Source organism: Lynx canadensis, chromosome A3 (genome assembly GCF_007474595.2).
Source record: "Lynx canadensis isolate LIC74 chromosome A3, mLynCan4.pri.v2, whole genome shotgun sequence".
NCBI classification, from domain to species: Eukaryota; Metazoa; Chordata; class Mammalia; order Carnivora; family Felidae; genus Lynx; species Lynx canadensis.
In genome coordinates, this window is record NC_044305.1 from 81,149,649 (window position 1) to 81,176,048 (window position 26,400).

At 37.6% G+C, this 26,400-nt stretch overlaps 2 protein-coding genes across 5 annotated transcripts in view; one reads left to right on the plus strand and one right to left on the minus strand.

The window, feature by feature from the left end:
* UGP2 (UDP-glucose pyrophosphorylase 2) overlaps positions 1–16,793 on the plus strand; it is a 65,397-nt gene extending 48,604 nt beyond the window's left edge. For all 4 annotated transcript variants that reach the window (XM_030310695.2, XM_030310692.1, XM_030310694.2 and 1 more), the window contains exons 4-10: positions 4,957–5,142; positions 6,303–6,436; positions 8,293–8,590; positions 9,752–9,949; positions 10,525–10,767; positions 14,484–14,588; positions 16,336–16,793. In XM_030310695.2, coding sequence (XP_030166555.1) covers positions 4,957–5,142; positions 6,303–6,436; positions 8,293–8,590; positions 9,752–9,949; positions 10,525–10,767; positions 14,484–14,588; positions 16,336–16,443 — 1,272 coding nt within the window. In that variant the 3' untranslated portion in view covers positions 16,444–16,793. The remainder of the gene's footprint in view (positions 1–4,956; positions 5,143–6,302; positions 6,437–8,292; positions 8,591–9,751; positions 9,950–10,524; positions 10,768–14,483; positions 14,589–16,335) is intronic.
* A 590-nt stretch (positions 16,794–17,383) lies between these two features.
* Positions 17,384–26,400, minus strand: part of VPS54 (VPS54 subunit of GARP complex) — a 140,239-nt gene continuing 131,222 nt past the window's right edge. Inside the window, 3 exon segments of the mRNA XM_030310699.1 lie at positions 17,384–18,783; positions 22,649–22,743; positions 25,194–25,301. Coding sequence (XP_030166559.1) covers positions 18,678–18,783; positions 22,649–22,743; positions 25,194–25,301 — 309 coding nt within the window. The 3' untranslated portion in view covers positions 17,384–18,677.

Below are 26,400 nucleotides of genomic sequence, written 5' to 3' on the forward strand. Positions count from 1 at the left end.
CAGTCCTTCATACCAGCCCTCCTTTTCCCAGATATGTTTCATACACACAAAGAAACTTTAAATATGGACTTTTTCTGGGAAAAATCTCTAATAATTTGGAATATCCTCAAACATACAAGCCACCTTTAAGAAAGAATGCTAAATGAATCTTGAGGATGTTAGGCAAAGTGAGATAAGTCCATCACAAACAAACACTGTATCATTCCACTTGTATGAGGTTTCTAGAGTAGTCAGACTCCTAAAGGCAGAAGACAGAAGGGTGGTTGCCAGGAGCTGGGTGGAGGAGGGAATGGGGACATATTTTGTAATGAGTATAGTTCCAGTTTCTCAAGTCAAAAATAATTCTGAAGATTGGTTGCTCAACAGCGTGAATATACTTAATACTGTTGAACTATACACTTAAAATGGCTAGGTTGGCAAATTTTATGCTACTACAATTAGAAAAGACTGTCACAAAGTTGGTTCTCCCAACTTGATGGTTTTCTTTCAGAGTGTCTTGCCTATTCGTTGCCCTTTGTATTTTCATACACTTTTTTTAATATGAAATTTATTGTCAAATTGGTTTCCATACAACACCCAGTGCTCATCCCAAAAGGTGCCCTCCTCGATACCCATCACCCACCCTTCACTCCCTCCCACCCCCCATCAACCCTCAGTTTTTTCTCAGTTTTTAAGTCTCTTATGCTTTGGCTCTCTCCCTCTCTAACCTCTTTTTTTTTTCTTCCCTTCCCCCATGGACTTCTGTTAAGTTTCTCAGGATCCACATAAGAGTGAAAACATATGGTATCTGTCTTTCTCTGTATGACCTATTTCACTTAGCATAATACTCTCTAGTTCTATCCACGTTGCTACAAAAGGCCATATTTCATTCTTTCTCATTGCCACGTAGTATTCCATTGTGTATATAAACCACAATTTCTTTATCCATTCATCAGTTGATGGACATTTAGGCTCTTTACATAATTTGGCTATTGTTGAGAGTGCTGCTATAAACATTGGGGTACAAGTGTCCCTATGCATCAGCCCTCCTGTATCCCTTGGGTAAATTCCTAACAGTGCTATTGCTGGGTCATAGGGCATTTTCATACACTTTTAAATAGGCTTGTCAGTTTCCACACACACAAAAAAAAACTGTTGTGATTTTGGTTAGGATTGCAGTGATCAGTTTGGGAAGAATTGGCATCTTTACATTTGTAAGTCTACGAGTTTATAAACATGATAAATACATCCTTGAATTTATTTAAGTCTTTTAATTTTTCTCAGAAATGTTTTATAGTGTTCAGTGTAGAGAAGTCTTGCATATCTTTTGTTAGATTCATTCCTAAATATTTGCTATTTTTAATCCTGTTTTCTAACTCTTCATATATATATAGAGAGAGAGAGTTAATCTTCTTTAAATCATTTTTAAACATTTCTAAACATAAAATTCATTAGTACATTCACATTGTTATGCAACCAACCTCCAGAATCTTTGATCTTGCAAAACTAAAACTGTTCCCATTAAACAACTCCCCCATTCCTCCCTTCCCCAGTCCTTGGTAACCACCCTTCTGCTTTCTGTCTATAGGAGTCTGACTACTCTAGGTGCCCCATATAAGTTGAATCATACAGGTATTTGTTTTTTATGACTGGCTTATTTCACTTTAACCTAATACTTCGTTCATATTGTACTATGTATCAGAATTTCTTTCCCTTGTTAAAGCCGAATGCTATTCCATTGCGTGTATGTGCCATATTTTGTTTTATCCATTCATCTGTTGATGGACATTTGAGTTGCTTCCACTTTTTGGCTATCGTGAATAATGAAGGTAAGTATGCAAACATCTCTTTGAGAACTTGCTTTCAATTCTTTGGAGTGTATACCCAGAAGTGGATTTGGTAGATCATATGGTATTCTATTTAAAGTTTTTTTAGGAGCCACAATACTTTTTTTCTTAACAGCTGGACACCTTTTTACATTCTCACCAGCAGAGTACAGGGCTCTAAAAACAGTTGTTTTTTAAAATATTGATCATGTATCTTCAATGTTGCTATGCTCACATTATTCCAATAACTTACTTGTAGGGTCTTTGGATTTTCTCTATATAGAATCATATCATCTGTGAATAGTGACAGCCATTCTTTTAATGGATTCTTTTAATGGATATATAAAATGAGTACCATATGGCAGTGAAAACTGAATATACTATAGCTTTAGGCATTAATGTGAATTATTCTTAAGTATAACAATGAATTAAACCAGCAAGTCGAAAGTTTAGAGATGAAATTAAGTAAAATATTATCATTATGGATACATACATGGGTGGTAAAAATAAAGTAAAAGTCAAGATGGTGGTTACCACTAGGGGTGGAAGAGGAATATGATCAGGGACAAACTCAAGGAGACTTATAAGTTGTGGTAATATTCTTATTTATTTAGGTTCTTTGACTTTCAACTGTATATATTTTATGAACTTGTATGTATGCTGTTTCATAATGAAAATTTTTTAGGTGAAATTGGAAAATGTAGGCCTGTCTACCATATGTAGAAAAAAAATTGCTTTTATGTATTTTTTAAAAATATATTAAAGGAAGCATTAAATAGGTAAAAATATTTCTGAACTGATGTTACTTAAAATGAATGCATGAAGTAGGGAGTTTTAGTTAAATTGATTTTTCACACCCTTTTGAGACCTCCGTAAATAAGTCTTTTTTGGGAAGTCAAAAGTAACTGCTGAATGGAAATTCTTGGCTTTTAAAAGATAATTGGAAACTAATTGGCTTGGTTCCATTTTGTAACTCTTTGAGTAAATGTAATGTGCCCAAGAAATTCTCCTAACCTAATAATAGACTGTTTGAAGACATTATATCACAGTGGCATTCCTTTCACTGACTGGTTGATTTCAACAGCTGGGCTTTTGAAAGGATTATAAACTGCCATGTTTTATTAGGGTGACAAGTTCCAGCTTTGTCATCTCCTCTTATTTTTCTAGTAGATAGCACTTAAATTGGGCTTTTTCTCCCAAACAATATTACCAGTTTCTCTGCCATGCTGAAGAAACAATGTTCATGGCAGTGGAGTCAAAACATCCTTCAAGGAATGTCAGTTACTTGGGCCCTGGGTAGTGTGTGTGTGTGTGTGTGTGTGTGTGTGTGTGTGTGTGTGTGTTGGGTATCCAAGTTATTTTCATCCATGTGTTGTCCTCAACTGGACCAGGTACTGCCAGGGAAGCAACCAGTATAGTCCATGTTCTTTCCTGCTTCCCTACCCTTCTTTTCCTTGGTGGTTAGCATCCTAGTATTGGGGTAGCATCCACTGAAGGCCATGGTGCCCAAAAGCCTGTCTTCTCCTTTGGTCTTTCTCTGTCACCAGCCCTTTTAAATATGAATGACTGCAGAAGGCTACTTAGTGGCACTAGTGATAACTGGGGTGGTAACCAGCAGAGAGTCTTGGAGAAGAGTGTTTCTTGTTTCTCACTATTTACACCAAGCAAAAGTGCATTTGTCTGCAGTTGGCAGTTAGCAGAGTGTCTTGCAAGGTAGAGGAGATAAGAGTCCCAGACTAGTTTGTGTGGAAAGAGCTGCTAACAGTAGAAATTGTGTGGTCAGGAATCGACATAGGACACATATGTATGTTTGACCAAGTATAAAGGCATTTTTGCCTCCACAACCTAATCACTGGAGTGTGAACCCATGAACTCCTTTCCCAATTACAGACTTCATCCACCACCCACCCACACATGCTCTACAGGTAGCAAAACAAAAATAGCTCAACTCATAGTAAGTGAGCACTTTATGGTTTTATTTCTTCAGCCTCCTCAAGTGTTAACTGTCCCACACCATGATGATGTAACTGAAGAGTACATTTGATGATGTATTCCAATAAAGAAGAATAACAAAGTCCTGCAACTGGTTAGAGAATATTCTATGACCTTTGTAAAAACTTTATTCTTACTATAACATATTTAGACTTGGCTGTGCCTCTGCCTTGAAGAAAAGAATTTGGTCTCCCACTGTGTGGTTGTTCTTGTTCTAGGAGGGAGAAGTTGAAGAGTAATGCTCTGTGCTCCCAGAAACAGACAAGGAGATTCTCTCCAGCCCCAGCTCTTGCCTTTCCCACCCCATCAGAGTATTTATTGGAGCAGAGAGAACACACTGAATTTTCCAATACAAGCTCTATAAAATGATGCCTGACAGTTAAATTCTAACTTAGAAGTATGACAAAAACCCTACACCAACTTTCTCTGAAGGGCAGACTTAACTGTTGAATGGAGGAGAATTGCAAGGAACATTTTGGTTTTTGTTTTTGCCTCCTTTGGGAGAAGGGATAATGTGTGATCACATATGTACTTCTCCAGAATTGAAGTAGATCCATTCTGTACCAGAAATGTTTGAAGATTTGGTGAGTTTTGTGTATCCCATTTACTATATTGAAGCAAATTAGTAATTCTGAGTTTTTGGAGGCAGTTCAAGAGACTTACATGTTCTCACCAGCCAGGCAAATATTTATAGACTGTAACTTTTCCCCCTTCTTGTACTCCATCACAATGTAAATGAGCCACTGAACTACTTTGTGCAAGAGAAGTTGCAAGTAAGTACTTGATTTTGTACCAGAAGGACTTGTGACATTAAAGGAAATGCAGTCGAAACTTTCTGTGAAGAAAGCAAACTCTTTAAGGAAACATGGAAATAACCCTGAGATTGACTGGATTTAACCTCTCATAAAACAATTTGAATTTTAGGAGTGCCTAGGTGGCTCAGTTAAGCATCCGACTTTGGCTATGGTCATAATCTCACGGTTTGTGAGTTTGAGCCCCATGTCAGGCTCTGTGCTGACTGCTCAGAGCATGGAGCTACTTTGGATTCTGTGTCTCCCTCTCTCTCTGCCCCACCCCTGCTCATGCTCTGTCTGTCTCTAGCTCAAAAATGAATAAACATTAAAAAAAACCTATTTGAATTCTATTTTTTCAATTTCAGATTCAGCCCTATGAAAAGATAAAGGCCAGAGGCTTACCTGATAATATATCTTCTGTACTAAATAAGCTGGTGGTGGTGAAACTCAATGGTGGTTTGGGAACCAGCATGGGCTGCAAAGGTCCGAAAAGTCTGATTGGTGTGAGGAATGAGAATACCTTTTTGGATCTGACCGTTCAGCAAATTGAAGTGAGTAACATTCAGCCTTTCTCATGAACTACTAAAGTCAGTTTTAGGTTATTATAAATGTTATCTTATGAAATAACAGATGTGGATAGCAAGGAATTTGCTATCTTTAGTTTTTTTATTAGTACATAAAAAGGTTTGGTGATCCCAAGGGCAAATCCTTAGGGTGATGTAAAAGCTTTTGATCTTTAAATAGCCCTTGTGGTTGTTGCAATTCTGGATCTTTTTGGAGTCTCCTTTGATCTCCCCCACTCCTCTGCCAAATTTCTTTCTAGTGGCAGCCTTCCTCCCAGCTGGGATGATCTGGCTTTATTAACCCCTTTTGGGAGGCCAGGGAGAATTTTCAGATCTGGTTGGGTGCCGTGGATGCTAAGAACTGTCTCTTACGATAAAGTTGTTAATCACAGACCTTAATTCTTCAGAGGCAGTGGCCTGTGTTTTGCAAAAAAGAATCTCTTATCTCTAGTGTCTAATACAATGCTGGCAACTACAAGACTAGCAGTAGCAGCAGCTCACATTTATCTAGCATGTACTGTAAACTAAGTATCACTCTGAGCTCTTTTCATGAATTGACTCAACAGCTAAGTACTCTTTATTCTCATCCCCATTTTACAGATGAGGAAGCCAAGGCACAGAGAGGTTGATTTACTTGCCTGAGATGGTAGTCTGACTTCTGAGAACCTGTTTTCTTCTCATTCTGTGTTGCCCCTTAACTTTTCCTAGAGATTGAAAAGATTTCAGTTGGGGAGTGATTCACAGTTCTTAACGTGAATCCTGAGAGAAGGGAGCTGTGTCTTTGTAAGATTTGTACTTTCATCCCCACTGTACTCTGGACAGAGTAAATAAATGCGTAGTCAGCATTTGCCTATCCAGTAAGGCCACAGGGCACTGGCTGGGCACACAACTCCGGAATTGGACTCTGCCTCTCTGGGCCTCAGTTTAGCCATCCATATAACACAGACAAGAGTTTCTGTTTCATAGGATTGTGATTTAATGAGCAAGTACGTGGTGAACTATTTAGCAAAATGTCTGGCTTATGCTAAATATTTATATTTGGCTGCATATAGGTAATGTTTTGGATACTTTGTGATTAAACATTAAGGGTTTTACACTTTTAAGTGAAAGTAAAGTAAATCTGAGTAATCTGTTATTTTCCTCCCTAGCATTTGAACAAAACCTACAATACAGATGTTCCTCTTGTTCTAATGAACTCTTTTAACACGGATGAAGATACAAAAAAAATACTACAGAAGTACAATCATTGTCGTGTGAAAATCTACACTTTTAATCAAAGCAGGTACGATAAGTTAAAAAAAAAATAAGTCTGAGGGATGTTATTCCTGGGAAACAGACTTTTTTCTTGTTGAAACAGAGCAACATCAAGATGTGCAGTGCCACAGACTCGTGTTTGCAAATGCTTAGTGCCTTTAGAGGCTGAACACTTGTTCATAGATAGGTGATACAGTCACTCTGCGATTCTATAACCTTAATTCTTAAGAGAGAACCTGCTTGTTCCATGTTCAGAATATTTGAGGCTGGCTTAGGTCTTGGCTGAGAGCATATTTGGGATCCACAAGGGTCTATGAAAATCTTTTATAGTTTACTGTGTTGATAACTTTCTTTCATATGAGAAGACATTTATTCAACATCCTGAATAGGCTTGGGGGGAATTTAATAACTTCTGGAAAAAATCTTTGGGGAAGGGAAGCACAGTCACACCTTGTTAGATTGCCTTCCACTTTGTTGTGCTTTGCAGATACTGTAGTTTTTCACAAGTTGAAGGTTTGTGGTGACCTTGCATTGAACAAGTAAGTCTGTTGGTATTGGTGCCACTTTTCCAGCTGCATTTTGCTCACTTTGTGTCTGTGTCACACATTTTGGTATTCTCACGATATTTCAGATTTTTTCTTTATTATTATATTTGTTGTGACCTGTGATCAGTCATTATGACTTGCTGAAAGCCCACAGGATGGTTATCATTTTTTAGCAATGAAGTGTCTTTTTAATTATGGTATGTACGTTGTTTTTTTTGTTTTTTTAAGACATAATGCTACTACTGCACACTTACTATAGTATAGTGTAAACATAACTTTTATATGCACTGGAAAGCCAAAAAAATTTTGACTCGCTTTATCGTGGCATTTGTTTTATTGCTGTGGTCTGGAACAGAAACTGCAGTATCTCCAAGGTGTGCCCATAGAAAGGAATTCAGATGATGAATTTTGATAAAGCCCAGGCAACTGGGAAAAGAAGACTTCCATTTAAGGATGGATATGGGGCTATGTGAACTTGTACAGAAAGGGTATTTCTAAAATTGTATCATGAGTTGTTTTTGTTTTTAATCTACTTTTTCATGGACATTTTCTGTTGCAGGTGCTCTTCCTCTGTTTTCTGGTTGGTCCTTGGTCTGTTACAGTGCTAGCTCCTCTGTCCCCCCTTCCCCCACTGCCAGCCCCGGTACATGTTCTCACTAGTGGTAGGAAGCACATGTCCTTGAGCACTAACCTGCTGTTGATTTTTCTGGGAAAGAAACAGCACCGCCCCTGAATAGATGTCTTTGTAAGAATGGACAGATTCTCCCAGATAGATCTCCCAGACAGGCCAAGTAAGTTTGAGAAATTGACTTCATGTAAATTCATTAAATTAGAGTAATCTAGGACTCTTTAAGAGTTACAAAATATATTAGTATCTTAAGAATATGCAGTGTCCTCCCATTTGTATGATGATGGCAATTTTTTTGCAGCAAATATTATGATGAAGTTAATTGATTATTGAACAACACAGATAAGAGATTTTTTTAAAGAGATTTTCTTAAATGGATTTACCTGATTACTTTTAATAGACTGAAAGGTTTTATTTAACTTTGTGGGTGTTTTGAAAGTTTTATATTTGAGAGAGAACATGCACACGTGTGCACACATGGGGTAGGGGGAGGAGCAGAGAGAGAGGGAGAGAGAACTCCGGACCCCGATGCATGGCTCGAACCCACAAACCTTGAGATAATGACCTGAGTTGAAACCAAGTTGGATGCTTAACTAACTGAGCCACTTAGGTGCCCCAGTTTTATTTAACTTTAAATGCACTGTTTTACTTGAAGGTCTGGAATACTCTCCGAATTGATATTGAAAAAGACTTTTTTTTTTTTTTTTAAAGGTACCCGAGGATTAATAAGGAATCTTTACTGCCTGTAGCAAAGGATGTCTCGTACTCAGGGGAAAATACAGAAGCTTGGTACCCTCCAGGTCACGGTGATATTTACGCCAGTTTCTACAACTCTGGTTTGCTTGACACCCTTATAGGAGAAGGCAAAGAGTATATTTTTGTGTCCAACATAGATAATCTGGGTGCCACTGTGGATCTTTATATTCTTAATCATCTAATGAACCCACCCAATGGGAAACCCTGTGAATTTGTCATGGAAGTCACAAATAAAACACGTGCAGATGTAAAGGTAAATACTGAGAGGAAGCAGTTTGGGGATTCATATCTCATATTTCACAGGTTATGTAGCTCAAGCTATTTTTATTTGCAGAATTTTTTGTGTGAAGCAAAACACATGTATCCACTTGATAACATCACTGTAAGATAGAGTGAGATAGTATACTATAGAGCACTCTAAGTTTCACCTGACATAACTGTGTGGATATAAATCAAGAGTTAACAGTATTGTTGAGTAATCTATAGGGATGATTCTAACTGAAAACAAGTTCACATATATTTGTAGGATAACTCTGAATCCTAAGTGAAAACAGTTTCAACGTTTGTTCATACCTTTAATATTCTTCTAGTTTGGTGCTTAAGTGTATTTATTTCATTGTTCCTTTAGTGAAAATTTACTATTTCTGTTTTTACTTATGCACTTCAATATATTTTTTTATCACTGTAATGTCTCTGTAATTGGAAAAAAATGCAGTTGTTTGGCACAAATTTTTTTTATAATTTTGCATGTTTAGTGGTGATGACACTTGGCATTTGATGAAATGGTACACAAGGTTTTACTACTTAGCCACAGGGAGTAAGAGAAGTAGACAGTGTGTAAATACTAAAATGGTCAGTTCCTGGGCTGGGTTCTATGCTTCTTGCAAATGCCCCCTGATAGGTGAGTGAACGTTCCCCTCTCCCTACACTGCTATCACCTGATGACTTTAAGAACATCTTTAAGTGGAGGCCACTCTGGGGGTCACTTCTCATCCTGTTGTGCCTCTGTCTTCCCTCTTCTCCGCTGATCCTGCAGCCAGTCAGTCACAGCAGGGTCTGAGGTGGTAGGACTAGTTGTTTAGTGATGGACTGTGGTTTGGGAATAAGAGGAATGGCCGTTCCAGTAGCAGGCCTTCAAAAAGTGAGGAAGACTCAGATACACTCCCACGGCTTTTATTGTGGATGAGAGGGTGGGTACACAGTATAAAATGACACACAACCTGAATATTTTTTTTGGTTCACTACTATAATATGTATGTTGCTGCGTATTACAGATTGAATCAGTGCGAAAGCGTTTGATTTCTGGGGGGCTTTATTTATCATCAATGTCCTTTCACAGACTAGAAAATAGTGTGGTATGGCTGTGACTGGGAGAGATGTGGAGGCACTCACACACTCCTGTCTGCCTTTCTAGGGTGGGACCCTCACTCAGTATGAAGGCAAACTGAGACTGGTGGAAATCGCTCAAGTGCCAAAAGCACATGTTGATGAGTTCAAGTCTGTATCAAAATTCAAAATATTTAACACAAACAACCTATGGATCTCTCTTGCGGCAGTTAAAAGACTGCAAGAGCAAAATGCTATTGATATGGAAATCATCGTGAATCCAAAGGTAAGCCACAGGTGCAGACCTGGTCTCCCTGGTTCCTAAGATCATAATAGGTGGGCTGCACGCAGACCTGCTGCCCCCACTCTGTCTGGTCCACCTATTCATTGGTTCCTCCTTTTTGCCTAGTCAGTCTCTCCAGTTTCTGGCCCTGTCCTTCCGAGTCTACACCCATCCATCTCTTTAGTGTGCCAAGCCCTGGTACCCTCACTTCACCTGGGGCTGTGGTAGCAGCAAGAGGACAGGGCCCAAAAATAGAGCAACCGACCTCGGTCTTACTTGTTGCTCTGACACTTAAAGGTCTTTTGGCCACAGACAGGCACCTTGCATGAGTTTTCTGTGAACATTTGGTTCCTTATTGTAAAATGGAAATATTAATAAAGAGAGGAGTTATGATGCCAAAAAAAGACCACGTATGTATAAGCACCTGGCATATGGTATGTGCTTGCTAAATATCAGTTCTCAAAATTGTTTCCTTCAATGGATCTCTGAAACCACTCCCCAAATATTAACTAGCCTCCACGAAACAAAGTTGCTAAAACCTGTTTCTTCTCTCCCCCGACCCCTTTTTTTTCTTACAGACTTTGGATGGAGGCCTGAATGTCATTCAGTTAGAAACTGCAGTAGGGGCTGCCATTAAAAGTTTTGAGAACTCTCTAGGTATTAATGTTCCTAGGAGCCGTTTTCTACCTGTCAAAACCACATCAGATCTCTTGCTTGTGATGTCAAACCTCTATAGCCTTAATGCAGGATCTTTGACAATGAGTGAAAAGAGGGAATTTCCTACAGTACCCTTGGTTAAATTAGGCAGTTCTTTTACAAAGGTACGTAATTATAGATACGATATACATGTGCATTTGTATTTCTTAAATGTGTAAGTATAAAAATGATACACATATGAATTGGGGTCTAATTAGTCTCAGCTGCTAACCTATTATAGTCCTCTGTCTTTGATGTCTTTTAAAAGGAATCAGCTGTTGAAGATAAACATGTAATTCACTTTTGAAATCTGATTATTGCTATAGAGTAGAAAAGAATGTTTACATTTGGGGACATTTTACTTTATGTCTCTTGTAAAACCATTTACTGTTTTCATCAGTGGGAGAATGTTAATTGTTTAACAAATATTGAGCCCGTACCATGTGCTGGGCAGTGATCTAAGTGCTGGATATTTAGCAGCAAATAAAATGGACTAAAATCCTTGCCTTCGTGAATATTCTGGTGAGGTAAAAATGATAATAAGCAAAAAAATGTATATATGTCAAGTGATGGGAAATAGTATGAAGGAGAATAAAGCAGGAGTAGGAAATGTGTGGGTGGGGTGGTGTTGGTATAATTTTATACTGGGTGGCCAGAGAGACGATCTCCCTGAGAAATGAAGTATATCATGCAAGTATCTGGGGTGAAAAGCATTCTGGGCAAGGGCAATAGCAAGTATAGTAAAACCCCACCCTAACGTGATAAATGGAATTCAAAAAATTTCATCATGGAGGTTCCCGGGTGGCTCAGTCACTTAAGTGTCTGACTCTTGGTTTCAGCTTGGGTCGTGATCTCATGGTTCGTTGGATTGAGCCCCATATAGGGCTCTGCGCTGACAGTGAGGGGCCTGCTTGGGCTTTTCTACCTCTCCCTCTTTCCCCTGCTCTTGCTCTCTTTCTGTTTCTCTCTCATAAATTAACATTTAAAAAAATTTCATCACATAAAATATTGTGAGGTTAATGAAGGTGACAGGGTGAGCCTTTGTGGCTGGCCTGGAGTCCTGTTATGCCCTCCAGGCCTGTTCTAGTCCTGGTTGTGGTTTAAGTGCCACCTGGTGTGGAGGTATGTACTACCTCATATATTGATGGCAGATGATTCTGGGTCTTGTGGCTATGCTGCATTTCCCAGGATAGCATCAGTCCCTGTTTTGGGTGCCTCTCATCAGCCTGGCTGAGCTGGGAAAATCCTGGTGGTACAAATACTCACCATTTTCCCACATTCTGAAAGGGTATTGCCAGCCATTTTTCTACCCAGCCTCACCCTGCCTTCACTTTCCCCTCACTCTTTCTAGCATCTTCCATACCTTGCAGGAGATAAGAACTTGAGCTGCTCTAATTTGAGAATATGGGCTGAGTGGTTAATGGCTACTCAGAGGATGAATGTGTTTTAGGGACAGAACACAGTCTGCCTGGGGCAGAGCAAGTGAGAGATGGGGGGAGGAGTTGGTCAAAGAGGGAACAAGCCCAATATGTAGAACCTTGTCATTGAATATTGGGAATGTAGGTGGCTTTTTTTTTTTTTTTTTCTTTTCTTCTGGTGGATGAAAAACCATCAGAGTTGTGAGCTGAGGGGTGAAGTGACTGATCTGGTGAGGAAGGGTGGAATCAGGGAAACCAGGGAACAGGCTATTGCAGGAATCCTGGCAAGAGGAAATGGTGGCTTTGACCAGGGTGATGGCAGTGGAAATAGTTGATGTTCTGAGATATTTTGAAAGTTGTAGCTACAGGATTTGCTGTTGGACTAGATGGGGAGTGTAAGTGAAAAGATTAGGAAAGACGCCAAGGTTTTTAGCTTGTGCAATTGGAAGCATGGAATTGCCAGCCACTTACAGAAATGGGGGAAGTAGGTTTAGGGGAACAGATGTAGGGAAAGCAGGATGGGGAGTTGAGTTTTGGAGATACTGAATTTATTAGACCTTCAAATTTATTAGATTCTTTTTAGATCAGAGGAGAGATCTAGAAGATATAGGTACATGTCCTCCATGTACAGCTGGTATTTAAAGCCATGAGATAGGGATCACCTAGGAGGAGGTGTCCCAAGAACTTAGCCTCTAAGGTAGTCAAGGCTTAGAGGATGGGGATGAGGTGAAGGAAGCAGTAAAGGTGACTGACGAGTTACAGGTGAGGAACTGCATGGAAAACCATGAATGTGTATGTCCTGAAAGCCAAATTAAGAAAATGTCGGGAGGAAGGGAGGAAGGGAGGAAGGGAGGAAGGGAGGAAGGGAGGAGGAGGGAGGGAGGGAGGGAGGGAGGGAGGGAAAAAGAGAAAAAGAGAAAAGAAAAGAGAAGAGAAAAGAAAAAAGAGAAAAGAGAAAAAAGAAAAATGAAAAGAAAAGAGAAGAGAAAAGAAAAGAAAGATAGAAAGATCACCTGTGTCAGGTGTTGCTGCTGATTCAAGTAAGATGAATGGTTCCAGTAAGATCAAGGAGAATTCACCACCAGATTTATCAATATAGAGGTTCTGGAGCTTGACTGGAATGGATTTAATAGAAGAGAAATTGGATGAATTTGGACAACTAATTCAAGAAATTGGTTTTACAGAAAAGCAACAACAAAAAGCAGCCATAGATAGAACGGGATATATGATGAGATATTTTGTTTGCTTTTTAAAGATGGGAGAATTTATGGCACGTTTATACATTGATCAGAATTGGTGCAGTCAGAGGGAGAAAACACTGAAGGAGAAATAATCACTGGATAATACCCTTGAATTAGGCCATAAGAAGGACTAGCCTTAAGTTGGAGTAAAGAGTCCCACCCCAGTAACAGGAGGGACAGAGTAATGGGCTAGGGAGCAACTGAGTGGTAGTAGAAGCCAGTGAAACTTTTCAGGTTGCTTCTAATTTTCTTAGCAAAACAGGAAATGAGGCCATATAAGACAGACAATTTCTAGTGCCTATAAATCTAAGGAAACAAGAGGCGGTAAAAATAGTGATCATTTATAATGATAATTTGTGCTGCTGTTCATGAAATACTCCATTTCTTCTGAATCCTACCCATCCCATAAAGCCCAGCTCCAGTCTAGCTTGCTTCAAACAGTGATGATCTCTCTTTCTCTTTCCAGCTAAACTCCAGATTATTTGAATTACTCATTGGGCTCTTATCATGTTGGTTATGTTTTGATTAATTCATTCATTTTTGAGACAGCGAGCGAGAACAAATGGGGGAGGAACAGAGAGATAGGGAGATACAGAATCCGAAGCAGGCTCTTAGCTGTCGCATAGAGCCCAATGCGGGGCTCAAACCCACAAGCCATGAGATCATGACCTGAGCCAAAGTCAGATGCTTAACTGACTGAGCCATCTAGGCACCCTGGTTACCTTTTTATGTATGTATGTGTGTATGTATTTAATGTTTATTTGGGGGGGGGGGCAGAGAGAGAGAGAGAGAGAGAGAGAGAAGGAATCTCAGAGCCTGTCAGTGCAGAACCCAACATGGGGCTTGAACTCAAGAACCCTGAGATCATGACCTGAGTCAAAGTCAAGAGTCACTCACTGCTCAACCAACTGAGCCACCCAGGCACCCCTGTCTTTTTATTGTCTGATCTGCTCAGTGGTGTTATAAATTGCTTGATTGTAAGGACGTTGTTCATATCTCCTGGTCTCTCCTGCACAGGATCTAGCGTATAGAAAGTGCTTAATAAATTGGTTCTTCCCATAGAGGGTCTGAGCTTGGCCATAAATAATGTTTTCACAGTTCAGTTAAACTAACTTGTAAATTGAATACCTGCTTTTTCTGTTAACCCATTTTTGAAACAATGTCTTCTTCCTTCCCTTTCAGGTTCAGGATTATCTAAGGAGATTTGAAAGTATACCAGATATGCTTGAATTGGATCACCTCACAGTTTCAGGAGATGTGACATTTGGCAAGAATGTTTCACTAAAGGTGTGTTAAGATGAAATTTTTAGTTCTGCTAGCTTTACAAAACAAGTTTATTTTCTAGTCCTAAATTTACCTTTATTTTAAGGAATACTTCTTAGTCTATACCAGATGTTTGTTTATAAGACATAAATACATTTAAAAAATGAAATAGCTTACCACAATATTTAGTATTAATACTATCTTCCGTAGATATATGACATAGTTAAAATACAATCATAATTGTTGTATATATGAACTTTATGGAATATAGCATTCAAATGGAAAGCAAATACCATGAAGTAATTTAACTGGTACTATTTTACTGAAAATCGGAGTCTTTTTTTTTTTTTCAACGTTTATTTATTTTTGCGACAGAGAGAGACAGAGCATGAACGGGGGAGGGGCAGAGAGAGAGGGAGACACAGAATGGGAAACAGGCTCCAGGCTCTGAGCCATCAGCCCAGAGCCTGACGCGGGGCTCGAACTCCCGGACCGCGAGATCGTGACCTGGCTGAAGTCGGACGCTTAACCGACTGCGCCACCCAGGCGCCCCTGAAAATCGGAGTCTTTAAAATAGAATCACTGTTAAATTAGCATTAGCTCACCAAATCTGAATCTTAATGAAAGTAGAAAAAATGGCAACTTCAGTTATACTGAACATAATCTATTCCTGTTAAGGTAATCTGTTGTCATCAGTCTAAAGATACTGATCTTACTGATAGTAAAGATACTACACCATAGTACTTGGGTACTTTGAGTATTCTTCTAGCTTAAGAAATAGGAAGGACTATGGGTATAAATATTAAAGCACAGAACCAAAGATACCACAGCTTTTTCCTAATTATTTTTTTAAAAATCCTATGCTTAGATTACATGTGGCATTCTTAGTAAAACTACTTAAATGAAGATCTTGAAAAAAACATAAGGATATATGTGCATGTATATATATATGTGTGTGTGTCTAGATGTATATACAGTTGACCCCTGAACAACATGGGGGATTTGGGGTGCTGAGCCCCATGCAGCTGAAAATCCCCATCTAACTTTTGATTCCCCCAGACTAATAGTCTATTACTGAGTGGAAGCCTTACTGATAATAGTTGATTAACACATATTTTAGTAGGTGTTTTTATTATGTACTGTATTCTTATAACAAAGCAAGCTAGAGAAAAGAAAATGTTGAGGAAATCATAAGGAAAAGACATAGTACTGTATCGAAAAAATGCATGTAAATGGACTTGCACAAACACATGTTGTTCCAGGGTCAACTATACAGACATACATACGTGTGTATATATACATATGCATATATGTACACGGAACTTTATTGCGGAGACTGCCTCATCTAAACAGTCTCCCCTAAGACATGAAAAATAAATTAGTAAACTGGTTTTAACAACAAAACAAATCCAAACCTATATGTAAATATAAACCAAGCACCTCAGTATCTTTATGAAGGTAGGTAATGCTGGTGACATTGCAAGTGGTTCTTCAAAAGGGCCAGTTATGCTGTGGCACTGGGTCCACTTCTCACTCCTGGTACCACCTCTGATACAGAGGCAGGGCATCTGGAACTACTGGCAGGATTGTTAGAGGGACACATTATACAATTTTCCTTAACATATTTTTTCGTGGTTAATATTGCTTAGAAATACAACTGTTCCATTGTAAATGGAATTCTGCATAAATTCGGTGATTGTAAGGAAATCAGTTGCATTTCGGCTGCAGTTTCAAGTACACTCTCTTCTGTTTTGTTTTCCCTGTCACATAGGGAACAGTTATCATCATTGCAAATCATGGTGACCGAATTGACATCCCACCTGGAGCAGTATTAGAGAACAAGATTGTATCTGGGAACCTTCGGATCTTGGACCACTGAAATGAAAAAAAAAAAATACTGTGTACACTTCATACTAATTATGGGCTAAACAGTTTCTTAACGATGAAATGTTCTCTAGGATTCTAAAATCGGCAGGTACTTTACTATGCTACTGTACCCTGCAGTGTTAATTTTTAAAGTAGAGTTTGCAATATGCTTTTAGTCCAAGAAAAAGCACAGTTGGAAGCAATACTTTTCTTTAATGAGGATCCTGAAAGTTCATCTTAAAGTGCAATATTGTTTAATCTTAAAACTGGGGCAGCTCTGCTGGAACATCTTTGAACAGAGGCCTCAATGATGGTCACTTTGAATTGCTTGTGATTTAAAAAATAAAGCTGTGAGGCAATCCATGTGTACATGTATACTTTCAATGCTAACTTCATGAAATGAAGAAAAACAGTTGACTCTTGCGAAAGTTGCTATTTCGTTTGGAAGATTTAGTCTTGAAATATTTAAGTATTCACTGGCCAGCTACCTGACACATCTAGTTTTTGCATTTCTAAGACTCTTAACCACATCATTCTTTCCATAGGAATTAAACCTGAAGGTATTCCATACCTTTCATCTAGTTCTAAAGCTGGGATGCCTGCCATGCTTTCCACAGACTCTCCACTTATGAACAAAAGTAATGTTTCTTCTCCCAGGTGAAGGGATGGGGTGGGTAGAGGTAGGGTTTTTCACTTACATACTTGTTCTCCAGTATGGTGGGGTGGAGGTAGAACTTTATAACAAGTTCCCTTTCCTTGAAGCTTTCTTGTTGTCACTGAAAATATTCATGAATAACCTTCCAAATCAGCTCTGCTGGTAGTTGAATTTGTGGATTTTCTCTAAGGATTAATTACATTTTCTAATTCTTCCATTCTTGTTTTTAAGTAGGCTGCTTGTAATTTAAAATTTACTTGTACAGTATTAAAAAAAAAAGTTGCCTTATAAAGTCTGGTAATTTTTTACAGCTTTATTTTTAGACAGTTTAAGAACCAATGACATACCTTAGTAATGATAAAACAGGCTTTCCTTTTAGGAAATGGAAGAGCACAAAATAAGACTATTATTTCATTGTACATAATCACAACAAGATTAGGCACTCTGACGGGGTTAGGCAAGACTCCCGGTGTGAGGTGAGGCACAGGCACTTTCATTTGTGGAGTGCTGCTGATTCTAATTTTGAAGGTAGGTATTATAAAATCTTTAAATAACTTACTCATCACCTTATATTTCTGGCCGCAGAACAGCAGCCTATATTTTAAAAGTTGCATTTCTCCCTGGTCTTTGTTCATATACATGTCTAAAGTAACTTAAAAACAAAAACCCAAGGGGGCCATACTTCATCTGTTATCTAAATGTTAAAATGAGAACTCATAAATACGCAGAATATATGAAAATGTATTCTAACCATTTGCTAGAAATAAAAAGGCAAAAAAACCCACAAACCAACCCTTCATAGATACTTGTATAAAAATACAGCTATTAAACTGCAGCCTTTCACATACCCCTTCTGAAAAGTATTTAAATTAGTAGTTGCATAAATAAATGCCAATATCTTTTTCTTTAATTATTACTGTGATCAGACTTTCAAGTATTTAGACTATTCTGGAAGGCTTTACTCAGATGACATACAGTCGTGGTAGAAAGATTAAATACGTGACACACGAGGCCTGAAACTTGACATTGGTCACTAAAACAAAAATTGAGTTCCTAAATCCAAGCAATCAAAAGATGTTTATTTTTCATAGAAAGATCTGTGTAAAAAAATAATTTTTCAAACAGCTTTACTTTCATAGAGAAAACTTTCTACAGAGGTTGACTAAGATTTTAATATTTTAAATTGTACCATCATTAAATAAGGTGGGACACCATATGAATTTCATTGCACTGGAAGAAATGCAAAGCATTTTTTAATATAAAGTATACAGAGCATTCTAGTCAACTACAGCTGTGTTACAGCTATGTGTTCTTTTGGATTTGGTCCAAAGAAACCTGAGTCTGTTTCCAGAGAGAATGAAAAATGTTATAGACACCTGATCAGTTACTCCTCACTGAAGGAAGCATAAAAATGGCATTCCTTGTAGATCCCACTGAATCCCAGTTTCCCAACACTGATACTTTCCTTTCCCCCTTCCCCTATCCCGTTCACTCTGGGTTCCAGGTTCAGTTCTTGAATCACAGGCATCCATATTTTCTTCACAAACACACATCCCATGGTCAGATGAGCTACCCAGTTTTCCAGTATGTCATCACCTCTTCTGTTCCCAGATCTCGGACATATTTAGGTCCAAATCTTTAAGGCCTTTTAAGGCTTGAAGATTTCCAGTGTAAAAAGCTACATCCGCTGTGACCAACCTAAACATTGGAGAGAAAACTATTTTTAATCTCACACTCTCTACGATAAAGTAGCAATGCTCACAGAGTCAGTCTTATTCCTAGCTGCTAGACTATTAAAATTCAGATTTCCTAGGGACCAAATGTCAATATATTTCTCTTAGCAAGATTCCTGCCATCATATAGTTAGAGCGCTCTATTTCAACAATAAATATCTTGGAAAGGAATAAACCAGTGCAGGTTGAAATTGGTTTCATAATTCTGCCCAATAAAAAATAGATTTATCTTTAAAAAGCATGAAACAAAATAGAAAAATAGGTTAAGATTTTTTTTGTAATCAGTTGTCACTAGACTATACAGTTGACCCTTGAACAACACAGCTTTGAACTGCGTGGATCTAATTAGATTTTTTTTGACATAGTACAGCACTAAATGTACTTTCTCTTATGATTTTCAAAACATTTTCTCCAGCTTACTTTATTATAAGAATATAGTATATAACATACAAAGTATGTGTCAATCAGCTGTTGATATTAACAGTAAAGCTTCCGGTCAATAGTGGGTACTGGTACTTCAGTTTCTGGGGAATCAAAAGCTACATGTGGGTTTTCTACTTGTGAGTAGTTTGGTGCCCCTAACTCCTGCATTGTTCAAGGATCAACTGTACATATATGTGACTAATGAAATCAGGTGAAAGACAAGGTTTCCTGAGTAACATCCAAAGAAGCTAATGAAGGCTGGGATTCATGCATATATATTACTACATATAAAACTAGATACTGATATATAGCAACACGAGATGAGAAAAGAAAGTGTTAACACTTTTGAGCATTGAGCTATCACATTAATGTCTACACTTGAAAGAACATTCCAGGAAATAACACTCAGATACATATCAAAGCTCCATGCATGTAAAACAGGGACTGGTCTGAGTAGATGTATATTTTGACAAATATGGCCCATGGAAGAATAGGAGACCTTAATTTAGTAGTTTGTAAAAGAGAAGAAGAAATCCAGCTTTAGTATTTTAATGAACACGTAAGTTCTGGATCGCTGGACTACACGGGGACAGAGGTGTTAGAAGCACCTTTAATGTTTGTACTACAGTCTAATTTATAAATGCTTTTGGACTTACGTGCTTAATGTTTGACCTTTCATCACATGGCAGAATTTAACAAGGACCATATTTTTCATTTAAAACTCATCTAATTAAGATGCTTTAAAAAGATTTGAAATTATACTTGTGATAATATGGTAAGTGCACTGAAACTAACAGCAACAGCTCAAAACAGAACAAAACCTTTCTAAGGCAAGGTCCCCCACATTCAAAACTAAACCTAAAATTAACATAAATCTCCATTTAAAAATATTTCCATAATCCTATCAAAGTTGAAAATTTTTGTTTAACATAAAAGGAAATATTGGCAAACACATATAACCAACAAAAGATTAGTTTGAGAGCATATGCAAAAATCTAAAATCGACAAGAAAAAGATAATACCCAAGAGAAAAATGGACAAAGAAAATGAACAGGAAAAGTGAAATGAGAACACCTGAATGACTAATGAATATATGAAAAGACGACAAACATTAGGAAATGCAAATCAAAACAAGATACCACCTGCAATTATTAAAAAAATCTAATAGCAAACGTTGACAACATAGTGCAGCTACTTTGAAGAATATTCTGGCAAAACCTAGCCGAGTGAAAATGTACATATGCTTGTATTAACTTGTGGATATACTCTAAAGAAATGATTACACCACTAGACATGCATATAGATCTTCACTGTGGCATAGTTGTAATGGAAAAAAGTAATAACTTAGAAATCTCTCTTGGGGAAATGGCTGCATTAAATATAGTTGATTCAAGTGGGAGAAATGTCAAAAAATGGACAACTCCTATCAAATAGATAAACCAGTAACAATGCTGAGTGGAATAAAGTAAGCAGCACATGTACAATATACCATGTAAGTTTATAGAACAGTGCTACATATTTTTTTAAGATCTAGAGATAAGGAGAAGGACTTAAAAATGTAGGCCAAATTTATTAGACATATTGACTAAGGTTGGGGAAAGAGAATGGGATTGGAGATGGGAGCCAGGGATACTTCAATTTCATTTGGAATGCCATTTTTTAAAAACATGAACATTTTTCCAAGCGAAATGATAAATGTTAATGATTAAGTAGCAGCAATACAAATATTTTCTTTACGTCTGTATTTTTAAAATGTCTTAAATAAAAAAAATTCCATTTAAAAAACAGGGCTGGGGAGAAGGAAGGTAGCAAGTAACTGCTTAATGCGTACAGGGTTTCTTCTTGGTTTTTTTTTTTTTTAAGCTTTGATCTTATTTTATTATCTGACTGGACAACTAGACAACAGGAACTAGAACACACTTGTGAATGTACTAACTGCTACTGAATTGTTAACTGCAAAATGGTTAATTTTATGTGAATTTCATCTTGAAAAAAAAAAAGTACATTTTTAAAGCCATTCCAGGAACAAAGATTACTTATAAGCAGGTAGTTTATTATGTCTTTTGCTAGAGTCTAGAGGTCAATTTTCAGGGAATTCTATCTTTCAAGGAATCACTCACAAGACATGAATTGACTTACACAGAATTAGTGTCTTTAAAAGTATATGACAGTGAAGATCTCTAGGTTGGTAAGACCCCCAAATAGCTATATTAACAGAGAAAATAATAGGTAATGAGTTAGCTTCAATGCTTCAGAACTACTGGTCAGAAAAACCCACGAACGAACCAACCCAGACTTAGCTATGGGAATAAAAATAGAAGGTTATGGGTCGAGTAGGCTTAAAAATACTAGTTTTTTAAAAATAGTCTCTGAGACGTATTTGGTATTCATTAAACTGTCCTTGAACTTTTCTGTGGCTCTGAAACTTTTGAAAATAACAATTCTTAAAAAAAAAAAAAGAAAAAGAAGAACCAGGTAATAATTAAGGGAGAGAATCAGATTGTTGCATAAAACTAACTCAGCGTGGCCAACACGTTCAGTATTATGAAGCTCCCAAATATTTTTTTGCAAAATCAATTCAGTGTACTTGTTTTGTTGGACAGGGCCAATTTCTGACTCCAAAATGCATTTTTTCATTTCTTCCTGTAAGTTTGAAATTGAAGCCCAAAACTTAATGTTTTATTCCTAAAATCCACAGAACGAGTAGCACACTGAGAAAATCATATTAGGATGTAGCTTCATGATCAGTGCTTTTGTATTTTATATAATTTTTCCCCATATCTTTATGTTCTTCACAAAAATTTTGTGACGGTACTTTTTACCATCATCCCTATTTTCAAATCCAAGAAAATAAAAGTGCAAAAATAAGTGATTTACCTAACGTCACACAACTAGTAAGTGGCAGAACTTAACCCAAGTTTTCTGATTCTAAATTGTTTTGTATAACTAAAATATTTCACTGATAGTACATATAATTTGTTCAAAAGCTTACAATAAAAATGTACATACACACACAGTTTTTTTGTAACCTTATGAAAGTTACAGAAGATTTTATCCTTCTCATTTTATAAATAAGGCAGAAGTTAAGTGGACCTTCTCATGGTCACACAGCTACAAAGTAGGACTTCGAGTCCTGTCTGGATACAGGGAGACTACTGCATAACCTAAGGATGTGCTACTGACCCACACTACCTCAAAACAGACATGTAAGTAATTGACCACTTATAAAACACTTTAATGTAGATAGACAAATTGATATAGATGTCCTCTCCACAGAGGAAAAAGTTGCTGATTTTACCATGGTGCAGATCTGGCAAGATTATAATGGAAAAGGACAGCATAATGAATAAAAACCAATCAGGCAATCCAATACTGGAGCATGTAGTAAAAATATGTTGAAAACATACCCATTTTGAGGTCCTCCATCATTTATCACATTTAAATGAGACAACTGTTTTTTCAAGTGGAGTTTATAACTTGCATTAATTCTTAAAAATAACATCTGGAAAAGAAGTAATATCGTTTCTTAAAGCTCTTTTGAAATAGAAGACATAAGCACCTGAGTCATCAGTATCAAATCAATATTATTTGGAAAAAATATATTTAAGTTTATTTATTTATTTTGAGTGAGAGCACGAGCAGATGAGGGGCAGAGAGGGGGAGAGAGAATCCCAAGCAGGCTTGGTACTATCAGTGTGGAGCCCGACATGGGGCTCGAACTCCTGAAACTCAAGATCACGACCTCAGCCGAAATCAAGAGCTGGACACTTAACCAACTGAGCCACCCAGGAGAAAATACTTTTTAAAAATCTTTGCTTTGGCATATACTTTTAAGATGCTACTCTGAAGGTATTTAGTTGCTATTTTAGTACAGTTTTCTCTATAGTTGGATAAAACCTCTTTTTCTTCTTATCAGCAGTACTTCTTTTAGTGATATGATTTATCACTGCCTTTCTGCTCCTTTGAAGTCCTCTGGGATATATAACTGGGATGAACCAAGCCAGGTATAAAGAAATGGAGAATTCTGCAGTATATTAAATAGGAACTTCAAGACAAAACAACAAAGTCACAATGGTAGAGGCAAAGATACTTTCATCCTTCTAAATTGATAAAATTACTTCAAAGTATTTTATTGCTCCTGCATGCAGAGTTTTGATTCAATGGCCCAATACTTCTGTGGGAAATACCTGACCTGAAATTATATAATCTTTGGAAATGATTTTGTGGGGGCACCTGGGTGGCTCAGTCGGTTGAGCGTCCGACTTCGGCTCAGGTCACGATCTCACTGTCCGTGGGTTCAAGCCCCACGTCGGGCTCTGTGCTGACTGCTCAGAGCCTGGAGCCTGTTTCAGATTCTGTGTCTCCCTCTCTCTCTGACTCTCCCCCGTTCATGCTCTGTCTCTGTCTCAAAAATAAATAAATGTTAAAAAAAAAAAAATTAAAAAAAAAAATGATTTTGTGGAGTAACATGTTTTCTATGGGAGGAAATATATATAAAGGCACCTATGGAATTTTGTGGAATTACTGGTATTTATGTGACAATACTGACATAAAAATCTAATTCTTGCCCAGCTTTGATAAGAGTTCCCTTTAAATTATGATGCAGATTAAAAAAAAAAAAACAAACATGAAATACCTGTATGCCCAGCTCCTTGACCTGGCCATAATTAGAACTCAGATTGACAAATCCAAAAAGTGAGAATGTCAGAGGTGAGATCTTATACTTGGAATGAGAAGGATGGCTTGGCTAGGAAGAAATAAGGAAAAAAAAGAGAGACCCAAGTGGGTGCTCCATATCTTATGGCTCCTCCTCAATCCTCAGTGGGCCTCAAAGGAGTTGGATGATATTTAATCATGACTTTGGAATGATAAATGAAAACCTAGGGAAGCATGCAGAAAAACAGGTACTGTCAGATGGAAGTCTGAGGTGGTATGGAAAAGGAAACCACCACGAGAAAGAATAGGCAAAAGACCCTAATTTGCTCCCAGATACCATTTCTATATACTCAAACAATTAGAGGCAAACTCAAATAAGAAACTTGTTTGAAGAGCAAAAATTCCAGTGAAAGTTAAGCTCATTAGTCATACAACTAAGCTTGTATTCCAACACTGTATCATTCTACAACTGGGCTCAAATGAGATAGCCTCGTATAGAGGGAACAAGCTAAGGTGGGTAAAGAAGACTGGAGGGGCGCCTGGGTGGCTCAGTCAGTTAAGCATCTGACTTCAGCTCAGGTCATGATCTCATGGTTTGTGGGTTCAAGCCCCGCATCAGGCTCACTGCTATCAGTGCAAAGCCTGCTTGGGATCCTCTGTCCTCCTCTTTCTCTGTCTCTCCCCAGCTCACTCACACTCTCTCTCAAAAATAAATATACATTAAAAAAAAAAAAGATTGGGGAAAAAATACTGGAATCTTTAAAGTATCAGGAGAGGGAAACAAAGCAAGTAGAGGGGATGGGGTAGAAGTGTAGGTGAACAATGGAGAAAACTCTGATAACACTTTTGTAGGGGAAGACAGTAGGGACAAGGAGTGGATATTTCATAGGTGAGAGGTGCCAAATTTTACTATTTTCCTGGTTTATGCATACTAAGATCATTTATGTTGATCTAACAAAAATATGGTATACTGACTGAGTTATTTCATGTGTCCTCTCATTATTAATTCTATCACTAATTCCTTCACTATCCCATCTGGATTATAATAACAGCAACATATTTTACTATTGATAAATGCCAACTCTGATTTTCAAACTGATACTATAATGAATGACGTAAGTAGAATCTGGGATCTCTATACTCAATGGACAAACAAAATATCTGCTTTTTATAATTGCTGACCATATAGCAGAGCAATTATTGCTCTGGCCTGTTAGAGCTAGAGGCACTTTGAAATCAGACATTTGTATGCATATGTTATGTATAAAAAAAGTAGTTTTAGGAATTACTACTCACTTGTGTTTGTTCTTCTGGAAGAAGATCAAATATAGCTTCATGCATTTTTGCCATTTGCTTACAAATATTCCTGAAACAGGCAGAAGGAACGGGAGCTTTCACCTCATACTGGCAGAGAAAAACAATGAGAATTATGTTCATGTCCTCTGGACTGTTAATTGTCTCCAGTGTTTCCTAAAACATATGTTTTTGGCCCATGTTACATGTCTAACTCTGGTATAGTTGACACTTACACTTCAACTGTGATCTGTGCTACTCATGCATATCTCAAGAACTTTTCATTATCCTAATCTAATCTAAGAAAGCCATCATAATTTAGTGGCTAAAAACACAGGCTGCTTCCCTTCTTAAGATAGACTGCTTGGGTTCAAATCCTAGCTCTTTAGATGGTTAGCTAATGCTGGGCAAGTTACTTCATTTCTATCTCAAAGGGCTTTCTGTGAGGACTTAAAAAGATGACTCATAAGAACACAAAACAGTGCTTAATACAAAGTAAGTGCTCAAAAAAATGTTAGCTACCAATCTGGCTCAATATACAATGACGTGAATCTTTAAAGTAGGCCTTCCAGGGGCACCTGGGTGGCTCAGTCGGTTAAGCGTCCGACTTCAGCTCAGGTCATGATCTCGCGGTCCGTGAGTTCGAGCCCCGCGTCGGGCTCTGGGCTGATGGCCTGCTTCGGATTCTGTGTCTCCCTCTCTCTCTGCCCCTCCCCCGTTCATGCTCCGTCTCTCTCTGTCTCAAAAATAAACGTTAAAAAATTTTTTTTTAAATAAATAAATAAAAATAATAAAGTAGGCCTTCCAAATTAAGAGATTATTTTTTAAAGATGATTTTAAGAATGTGTCAACATGATCATATCCGAAACCAATAGGACTCTGGTATCAAAATTTTCTTTTTCTTTTATAGGTAAGCCAATAAAGTAATCATATTTACTTTAAAGATGGAAAAGGAAGACTTTTTCAGCAATGACCTATACTGAAAATTTAAACTTAGGTAAATTCATTTTAACTATTCTTACATTTGGGACAATATACTGGTATCATTCAAACAGCCATCTTTGGCCCATATCTTATAATTCACAGCTTAAATTATATACTATTTTTATTTATAAGACAAATCTGGGCTAAATAATCTAATGTACTAATCTTACATAGTTATTAAAATGATAAATTCCAATATACTGCTCTTAAAAGAACCACGCAGAAG